Raw genomic sequence first — 10,560 nt, forward strand, 5'->3', positions numbered from 1 at the left:
GTGTGACAAACACAATTCATAGTCTTCATAGTCTCGATACATGGAAACTTAAGCATTTCTGTGGTTGGGCTTTCAAATAAAGGTGTGAATAGAAAAGCGACTTTTCTTTTCTTTAATCTCAGGAAGCTTGGCTCGCAGTACCGTTTTATCAATTCATAGCATAACAAACAGCTTACAAGAGCGTCAAGGAGGTAGAACAGGAAAGAAAACATCTCCTTGTCACATTCTTCACTGGTCTCTGTGGCAAGGTTTTAATTATTGCCAAAGAACTGGCTATGCTTTACTTAGCACAAATATGGATAGGCAGCTTGTCAAAATTAATAATCAGTGACCTAGTAATGCAGTTGCATGACTGCTGCATGCAACTGCATTACTTTGTGATATATATTGGTAAAAAAGACACCAGTGGTTTAAAAGAAGAAAAACAAATGTCTCCTTTAAATTGTAAGGGAGGCATTTTTCAAAGTTTTTTTTTAACAGGTTTGTAAGAAAGACTTTGACTTGGGAAATGGTGTTTGGGTGGATGTTTTTCATTTTTATTATAATGCACAAAGAATAGTCACCTGACATTGGATGGAAGACCAGGGCCCCATACTATGAAGCTTGTTCAGCATACCCAAGATGTCTTTTCATCATCTGGATTCACTTACCCTAACACTGGCAGTAATGATAATTGGTCACACGAAGCTGGTTATCAGCTCGCTAATCTAACCCAGGGTTTCCCTTGTGCATTCACGTGAAAGTGGTAGTGATGCTGCCAATAATCTATCAAAATTATGTTTCACAGGTTACATGACTTTTTTTAGAACAGCAATTTATCCTAATGCTTGCCACCTACTCAAGAGACATTATCAGACAGTGATTAGTAGTTGCGATCCAGCAGTAGATTAGAATAAAGTATAAGACAAATAAAGTATAATAACATTAGTGGAATCTAAAGTATCTTTGCTGATCTTTAAAAAAATAATGTAAATCTGAATTCGTAAAACTATTAACACTCCCCAAACTTAATCTTATATCCTTATTTTATGAAATATTGTGGTTACAAAAGCTGATAGCACTTTATATTAATGCCACACTATTAAGCATTGCTAAGGTATTAGTAAAGTATTAACAAGTACTACATTCATCATTTATATAGTATTACCCCTCCTTACTATGTTATATATGAATACAAATGCATTATTATGACTATGATGACAGTCAATAAACTTCTACTCTTGACGTCCATTGATGTGCCTTTTCAATGTCACACTTAGCCTTTTTATAGATGTTGTTTTTATAATAAGCCCCACGTTTCCAGAGGGTGGAGGGCACGTTTTCTCTACAGAAACAGTTATGTGTGAGGGAATGCAGAGTGGTCAGTGGACATCTGTCTCTCCTGCTGCTTTGAGCATGTACATGACAAAAGAATTTCCCTCAGGATAAATAAAGTTATTCTTATTCTTATTCTTATCTTCAAGATGGTGTGGGTTCTTGAGCTAAAAAGTTAGCAGCTGAGTGATGGATTTAGAGTAGAAATGTCCCCAGCTTCTCACAGACAGTTTACAAAATTTGTACATCGACAAACACTGTCGAGCTGTCCAGTTCATTCATTCATACAAACTTGCACAAACCCTTGGTACTTTCTGTCACAACATCTCTCAGAGCAGGCCATCGATCACAACCACATTCACTTCACCCTACAAAGTTCTTCACAATAAAACAGGAAATCAACTTCACTAACATAAAAACAAACCATATATAATGCAAATGCTTTTTTTAAACTTATTAAACACATTGCACTCCTTTTAACATGAGTTTTAAAACTTTCTCTAAATACAACCATTGTTATTTTACATTTTAACATGGATTTTAACATTTTTAATATTTCAGCACATTTTAATAGTTTTCAGTTTTACCTGGTTTCAAACTAATAAGTTGATTAATTAAAACAAATAAACCAGTTACAGAAAATCAGGAAAATATAAAATAACAAACAAAAAAATCCACATGTACTAAATAAATCAATAGGCTAATGCATAATAAACCATGTTTGTTTATAAATAATCTATGTTCATATGTATCATTTTGATAACAACAATGCTAATATTTGTATATAAAAAAATATTACATTTATTAATTGTGTAAATTCCCTGCACCTCTCACGTGCGTCCACATGACATCCAAAAAACGTACACAGTCCAAAGTTAAAATGTTGAACGTCAAATTGGGTCAGGGCTGGACGTCAAAATCATGGACCAAGTTTAGACGTCGTACAGATGTCCAGAATTGGTGATTGACCAATGGACCCAATATAGACGTGAGCTATTGGACGTCTGTCTGACGCCCAATATTTTGTGGTTCACATAGGTCAATTTTGTTGAAGTGTTTTAAATTGCACTGATGCATTAAAGAAAGGTTAAGATGATGAAATATGCATGTTAAACAAAGGAAAGATGGGAAGCCCCCTTTGCAAGTCCGTAAGCATTTATTTAAATATATAGCGTCATAGTTTATCGGCAAAATGTATATTTTACACTTCCAAAAGAGCATTAAAAATACAAACTGGACAATAACACAATGTGATGTTAAAATCATACATGTTATTATAATATAATTTGTGGGTTTCAAAAGTAAAATAGAAGACATATGTTGTATGACATTGTTGTTTGTCATACAAACATTTGTAATTGATAATATCACTTAAAATTCAGTTTAAAAATAGTTATTTTACTGCAGAAGCACTGATATCAGAGTAGACTGTTGCTTCCTCTTCTGCTTTTTCATGTCTTCTCACTAGTTTGCCACTTTTCTTTATGGTGAAAGTTGCTACTGAATAAACCATCGAGTTCTCACCTCTCTGAAGAAATAAATACAATTTTTGGAGATAAATAAGTGAAAAAAAAATTCAAATGCCATTAATTTATCTTTGTTTCTGATTTACACCTTACCTCCTGATTCTCGTGATTTCCGCTGGTTGTTCCAAGATCTGTGTCTGAAACAAAAAAATTAAGATGAAAGACACTCTTGGCTGATTTTAAAAAACAACTATGTAAATCAATTCAATTCAGTTTTATTTAAAATCACAACAACAGTCACCTCAAGCTTAATCAAGCGACACTTTTGCAAAATAATGTTAGATAGAGAAGGGAGAACTTACCAGGGCAGCAAACACTTAATTTCTTGATGAGGTAGGCTATAACAAGTAGACTTGTAGCCAGTGCAGCAGATAACAGAAAAAGAACTGTATTGGCCTTCTGCAAGTCCCATGTGCTGGGCCCTGGAAAAATGTAAGAATCCCATCATTAGGCTTTTTGTTTTTGTTGTTACATTAGAAATTTGACAAACGTATTCAGCTGATAATAATATATTCTGAATTATTTGATAAACGTTGGACATTTTACCCTTAATGTTCAGCTTTGTTCCATTTCCAAAAATGATCTGTCCACATGTGGCCACAGCACAGTAGTAAGACCCAGCATCAGCAGTGCTGACGTTCTTGGAGAAGCTATAGTCACATTTGTATTGCGAAGGATCCTCAAGACTCTTGTTACATTCATCACCAGTATTTCCATGAGCATAGATTAGACTGGGTTGAGACTCTGTTCCAGCTCTGAACCAAAACACACTGTGATTTCCAGAACAAGTTTTCTTCTCAGTGTTAGAGAGGAGTGAACACTGCATAGTTACTGGATCTCCTTGATAGACATGATCAGATGGAGGCATTTGAAAAATGTCAGTGACATCAGGTTCTAGTTCTGGAAAATATAAAAGACGAAATAGTTAAAATATTTCATTCACTTCACCGAGAAAAATAAAAATGAGATTTTTCGAAAAAATAAAACATATTGACCTTTAATTGTAAGAAACGTTCCTTTTAAAAATGTCATAGCAAGCTGCCTGACTTTTATACAGTAGTAAAGGCCAATGTCACTAAGATTAACTTTACTTATATCAAGAGTAAAAGTTCCAGGCTCTTGTTTTGCTGTAATATGGGGAGTTCTGTTAACACCATTATAGTCAAAGGTAAATGTTCCTCCCAAGAATTCAGCTGAGCTTCCAGAAACTATCCTTATCCAGTACATGGTTTCTTTGTACTCAGCTACTCGGCGTGGGCATTTCAGAGTCACATAATCTCCAACAACTAAACTCTTTGTTTCAAAGAATAGATCATCTGTGCATCCTGAAAATAAAATGTGAAAAAAAGCAGTGAGAGGTAGATTTGTAAGTGCTAAATTGTACAAATATATGAATAAATAAATAAATAAACTTACTACCAACTCTGACGCTCAGCAATATGTAAAATATTATCAGCATTTTCTGATTAATCCACTTGCAGCTCATTTCTTAAAGCACACAGCATTTAAAACATATTATAAGATGATGCAACTGAATATAATCACATCGAGTGGGAGGGAACAATTTTAGAACAATCTGATTGGCTTTTTATTACATTAGTGCTTCACTGCACAACCACAGTGGAAATAATATCAACCATCTTTCCAGTCTAAACATATGAAACAACACCATCAACATGCTTTTTTTTATGGTGGGTTTCTTCATTTCTGAGGGCGTAAACCTAAGAGATGACACAGTAAACTAAAACACAAAAACAGAATTGTCTGGATATTTTCTAGAATATAGAGGCAACAGACTTTATCTTACCTAACATGGTCAAGCTATTTAGGACTCATAAAATTGTTACCATTATTAGCATGACCCACGATCATAACATAAATAAGTGAGGAACTTTTTAAAGCATTCGTTGCTTTGAAAAGTATAACTTAACATTTAGGCTGGCCTTGGTTTATGGTTAAGCTAAGGAGTACTTTCTTAAGGTTAGGAAACACATTGTAATGGTAAATTAACCGTTACAATATTGCTGTAACAATATCAATGATCTAATTCAACAATTTAATGTTGTAAAGAACATGTGATATAAATAATTACGTAAATTGAATTACTATGAGTCACACCCCCAAAACACTGGATCTCTCATTTTCCTTAATGCACCTGAAAGGCATTTTAGTAAAGTTTCCTTGACTAATCTGCCCAATACTCAGGCTTTTATAATGTAACTGCAAAGATGTCCAAAATGAATGTATCACCAGAGATTACCAGGCTCACTTATCTATTTATTACATTTTAAAAAATACATTTACAAGTCTCAAAACCTCACACTACCAAGTCTGAAATACTTTGCTTAATGATGTCCAACCTTTCGCTACAACAATGCATAATCGGACAGTAGCTGCCCAAGATTCGATTCAGTAGTTTAGATTCAACTTTACTGCCTCTGTGCAAAATGCAGTTAATGACATGAACATTATTAATGATTACCAAAAAATTTCAACTGCTGCTTCACCTGAAACACACAAAGAGACACAGAAGCATGGAAGCATTGTTGTGTTTAGGCTTTCAAGCAAAGGCATGGATAGGACTTTACTTCCTGTCTCTGTTTTAATCTCAAGTAACTGGTCTGGCATCACTGTTTTTCAATCTATGCTAAAAAAGGAAAATGTAATATTATTAGAGTGACTAACATTTATATTTAAACAATTTACAAGAGCTGTTAAAGTGTATATGAGAAAGGGACACATACAGAGATCTGCTTAGATTTGGTGTGATCAGTAAAAGCTACAATTTACTGTGGTCTGGCATCTTTCACTGGTACTTACAGAGAAACAACAGAACGTGCTTATCATTCACTCGTCTTACTCTGATCTTTTTTTTTCCTTTAAGGGCAGAATTTTAATTGGTTGGCAAACTATAAACTATAAAGTTGGTTTGGCAAGCCACCAAAGACTGTTACAATGTGTTTCACTTAGCACAGTAAATATTTGGTGAAAGCACAAAATGAGATCCTTTCTGAGTCAGCAGCTTCAGTGGTTGGTCAAAGTGCAGAGAAACACGCCACCACAATCTTCACCTGTCAGTTTAGTTGTTGAATGTGTGTTTGCTTTTTATTGTCTTGAGATACTGAAACTTAAGCTTAGCTGAAGAATCTTTTCATTGAAGACAGACCCTTAAAGCCAATGTTCAATCAGTGGGTTTCATTTGCATTTGTATCACTGCTAAAAATGCTAAGCTCTACCTCAGTGGCTATCTCTTTTCTGTGTGTGTCTATCTCTGTCAAAAGGACTTAGTAGTGAGTTTTCCCAAATTCATGAGGTTCTTTGTTTTTTTTCTTTGTTTTGTGGATTCACAATGACTTGAAAAACTTATAAATGATGAATCTAGCTAATGTGGTGCCATCCTTTAGTTTTTTATGTAGTTTATGGTTGAGCTTAGCTACAGAAAAAAAACTTTGATTAGAAATGCTACCATGTTTAACCATTCCAATGGTAACATTTATATATGATTTAGTCAACAGTATATTTGTTAAACAAACAAACATGAAGCAAAGATCAGCCTGTGAATAAAACCGTTTCTTTCAGAACCCTTATATATAGAAAACCTACAGTTTAGAGCTTAACAGGTGTGTGTCAAAAACACAACAGGAATTAATGTAGATGTGAAAAGGAGATTTGTCGACATTGTATCTAAAATGCTGTCATGCTACTGACCTGTGGTCACTTATCAGGAGATGCTGTTTGGTGAAGGAACTAAAGTGCTGACAAGTTTGTATTTAAATTGTTAATTCATCTTAAGAGTTTGAATATGAGTGAAAACATCAAACCAAGCACTGTGATACAGTTAGTAAATATTTAAGTACAACATAGGATTGCTACTGAGTGACAATTTGAAATGTTGTGTAAAACTGTGAATACGGAACTGATAAACAAATAAAAATCAAGATTTGCCATTGTCACAGAAGCAGAATTTTTCATACATTTCCAGTAACTGCCTAATTCCATATTTCTAAAAAGCCTCTCCAACTCGTTTATTTATTTATTTATTTTTTCAGAATTAGGCCTTTCTGTGATTGTTCTTAGACTACTGGTGTCCTGCTGAGCTGTGATTTTCCTTCTATTAGCCACTTCATTAGTTACACGTTGCTTTTGGTTTGTTGGACAGTTGCTAACATATATTCAACAAGGTGCTGGAAAGATTCCTCAGAGACCTTGATCCATATTGACACCATGACATCAGATATTTGATGCAATGCAGGATGGATCCATGACTTCATGCTGCTCAGGCCAAATTCTAGAAATCACAGCAGAAAGGGAGAATCTTCAACAGACACATTTTGATGTTGATGATGTTGCTGACATTACCTATCTGTCATTTGAGATTACGAACTGAAATGCAAAATACTTTCACTCAATATAATTTATCATCAGCTAAAAATGTAGAATAAAAACAAAAAAAAATGTAGTAATTTAAAATACATAATTTATGCTTTAATTACTATCAGCAATGAAACATGTTGCTGATTTCTTCCATAAAGTATGAATAGAACCATGAAGGCTGTCCACTTTAACTTTTAGAGGACATTTGCAGGGCGTTTGAAACACAGCTGAAAGGTTTGCATGTTTTCTGCAGGATGTGGTGGGCTGTGAGACAAAAGGTGCAGTTGGCTGAACTTGTTGATGTGAAAACTCCTGTGGCCAGCCTGTTGTGGACAGTAATAAGTCACTATGGAAGAATCTGTGCTGTCATGTGCCGTCCATCTCTCTTGGAAGAGACGGAGGAGGAGTTGTACCTTCTTAAAGCAAACAATTTTACAACTTTTTGTTCTATAAGCAATAATATCTAATCCTAAAACTGGACACCTGCACTGTACTTGCTGACCTCATCTTTGCTCTCAAATTCTAAAACAGCACAGAGTCTAACTAAAACTGTTGGGAACAGGTTGTGTTCTGAGATTCAGTTTAAAACTGGCTTGGAGTGCCACGTTTTCATTTATTCTTTTATTTACAGCATGTAAAGTGTATTATAGATTCTCTGCAGGTAGAATATGTTTTCTATGTGACATTTGTTCTCAAAACCACTAAATGAAGTGCAAACTGTGGGTCGCCTTGTCCTGGGAATGTCATTGTATTAATTTGATGACATAGAAAGTGTAAAAATGTTGTTATATGTGATTCTAGTCTGCTCTCTTTTACTCTGGTGCTACCTGAGGTAGAACACGTCAAGAATACCCGTTCAATAAATCAAATTCTTTTCACTTTTATTTGCATCAAACTGAAGCAATTTCTATGTTTCCTTCATTAGGCTGTTCAATGTTCGTGTCCCACTGTTGTGGAAGTTTTCCATTAAATAAAGCCTGCAGACGAGCGGTGAGCGGTAGCTAACATTCTTTAATCCAAACACACAAAGAACAGAAAACCAAGCTTGTGGAGAGCCTGCATGACCGCAGAGTCCCACTGAGCCTAGCATGGCTTCTTCAGGAACAACCTGCAGTACACAGCTGTTTCACACCTTACGGTTCACACTCCCTTGCTACCTCCCAGAGTCCCAGAAGAGACAAAAGATTCTTCCTGTGGAGTTGTCTGCTTCCCCCCAACTTCCTTACTACACCCCCACCATTTGTCTTAATGTATGAGTGTGAACATGTTAAAATCCAGTGGCACCAAGGCATTATACAATAAAATAATGTTATTAATACATAAGTAAAAGAAATTCCTATACACCCACACGAACATTTATTTTTCAAATAAATCCAATTTAAAGTTTCAGTTTTTTACAACAGTGTTGCATTTTACTGATATATATTTACAGATGTTTAAGCGCCATCTGATAATATTTCTGTTGTAGGGATCATTTTCTTTGGAAGAAGAGTCATAATTTGTGAAATGTCCCTCTTCGATTGGTCAGATGCTGCCAACAACACCCCTTTTGTATAAATGTGTAGGGGAAAGCCTGGGTTAACTTTGCGAGTTGACAACCAGCAATGTTCGACCATTTATTGTGATCGACAATGTTAGGGTAAGTGAATTCACACAACAGAAAGTTAACCTAGGTATGCTGATTAAGTTTTGTGGTATATTCCCCAGGTTAAACTAGTGCAGCTCGTAAAGTGAGGTGGTGTAGCCTGTTAAAAAAACAAAATCTGAATGTGCAGTTTTTGGATGAAATTCCATCATTCATTACATCATTTATAGCAATTTTTCTCATAATCACACTTCTTAACCCCATGGTGGTGCTAGAGGAAAAGTTAGAATATTGATCACCATCATTTTGCTATCTCAATCAGCCCCTCAGAAATGTGTGGAATAGAAAGCATGTTTGACATATCCAAGGACTGTTTCATTTTGCTGCCCCGAGTAAACTTCCATCAGAGATAATGCTTAGTACAGCAGTGGTGACTGACTGTGTTGTGTAATCACATGTTTTTAGGCTTTTCTTTCTTCCATTGAAAGATGATATTTCCCTTATTCATAATATATATGAAAGATTGTTTTGTAGTTCGAGCAGTTGAGTGATTTGATTTTGTGATATACACTTACCATAACTACAATTTTAGTTTTCCTCCTATGGGAATGATGAATGTGCAATTTTTTTGGAAAGAAGAATAAGTGAAAAGTTTGACCTCCTTATAGCATCAAGACAAACTACTAAATAAACAAAGTTTATAAGTTTCATCTGTTTTTCATTAGTTTATCTAAGTCTGTTTCAGTCTACCGAACCACAAAGAAAAAAAAATGTCTTGATTAGCATAAAACAGAATAACAAATGCATTTGAATAGAGGCAACACTTTTCACACAAAGCAGGACGATTCCAGGAAATGCAGGTTGACTGTAAAGACTGTGATAACCAATCAGATGTTGACCTGGATCACATCATCCTCCTCAGTCACTGAAATATCAACAAGTTTCCTAGTAAAGGCATTGTCACGATGATGCTGTTATTGGTAACATTTCTTCTACTTCACCATGGACGTGAGTTTTATCTAACTTTATAACCTACTATTTATTTATTTTTGCCACAATCTGCAACCAAAGTAAACATGTGACAGTTAATAAGGATTTTTGTGTGTCCCGGTTATTTATATTCAAGACAAATTTCCCAGTTTTTTATGTGTTTTGTTTACACTCACTGCAGATATGCTGGAGCAAGTGACCACAGTTCAACTTGGTGAACCTGTAACTTTGACATGTGTTTTACCTCCTGGTGATTTAAGCAGTAAAATTCACTGGTACAAGCAGAGAGCAGGGGAAACTCTGAAACTGATTGCGACACTGCGGCAAACTGCACATCCTCAGTATGGACAAGGGTTTAATGCCTCAAGACTGGAAGTAAAAGACAATAAAAACATCAGCAGTCTGACCATATTCAGGACAATCCCAGAAGATGAAGGAATGTATCACTGTGCAGTCATGGAATGGAATGTGAATGCTTGGAGTGGGACATATTTGTTATTAAAAGGTAATTATGTGATTGCAGCCTTTTGGATTCACTGTAAATACTCAACCATCTGACAACAACTTTTTCACATGGTGGGAAAAATAACTATAGATTATATATGAATTTAATAAATCATAGTTTAAACATCATATTAGGTATTTTAATGTGTTTGCAAATCGATTCCAAGTTTTCCTTTTCGAGATGCACTGTTATCATTAATTTTTCAATAAAAATTAAAAAACTGTGTTTAGAGGTAATTTTTAAACACTGTTTTTTGTCTATTCAGC

General features: G+C 35.0%; 1 protein-coding gene across 1 annotated transcript; it reads right to left on the reverse strand.

Moving 5' to 3' along the window:
• Positions 1-2,150: 2,150 nt before the first annotated feature.
• On the reverse strand, positions 2,151-4,329 carry LOC121813221 (hemicentin-1-like). The gene is made up of 6 exons (XM_042216848.1): positions 4,257-4,329; positions 3,836-4,165; positions 3,387-3,740; positions 3,143-3,262; positions 2,934-2,977; positions 2,151-2,842 (listed from the first exon to the last, which is right to left on the reverse strand). The coding sequence occupies exons 1-6, from the start codon at positions 4,324-4,326 to the stop codon at positions 2,708-2,710; spliced, it is 1,053 nt and encodes a 350-aa protein (XP_042072782.1). The 5' UTR covers positions 4,327-4,329; the 3' UTR covers positions 2,151-2,707.
• Between the last annotated feature and the right edge of the window lie 6,231 nt (positions 4,330-10,560).

The sequence above is a fragment of the Haplochromis burtoni genome, unplaced genomic scaffold (assembly GCF_018398535.1).
Source record: "Haplochromis burtoni strain Fernald_Lab_line unplaced genomic scaffold, NCSU_Asbu1 Contig_1293, whole genome shotgun sequence".
In the NCBI taxonomy this organism is placed as follows: Eukaryota; Metazoa; Chordata; class Actinopteri; order Cichliformes; family Cichlidae; genus Haplochromis; species Haplochromis burtoni.

Bases quoted from the DNA above. Each gene is read 5' to 3' on its own strand.
- LOC121813221 (XM_042216848.1), bottom strand. From the start codon at position 4,326: ATGAGCTGCAAGTGGATTAATCAGAAAATGCTGATAATATTTTACATA. The intron at 3,741-3,835 runs GTCAATATGTTT...TATATTTTCCAG, and splicing joins AACGTTTCTTACAATTAAAG to AACTAGAACCTGATGTCACT. The intron at 2,843-2,933 runs GTAAGGTGTAAA...TTATTTCTTCAG, and splicing joins GAAATCACGAGAATCAGGAG to AGAGGTGAGAACTCGATGGT.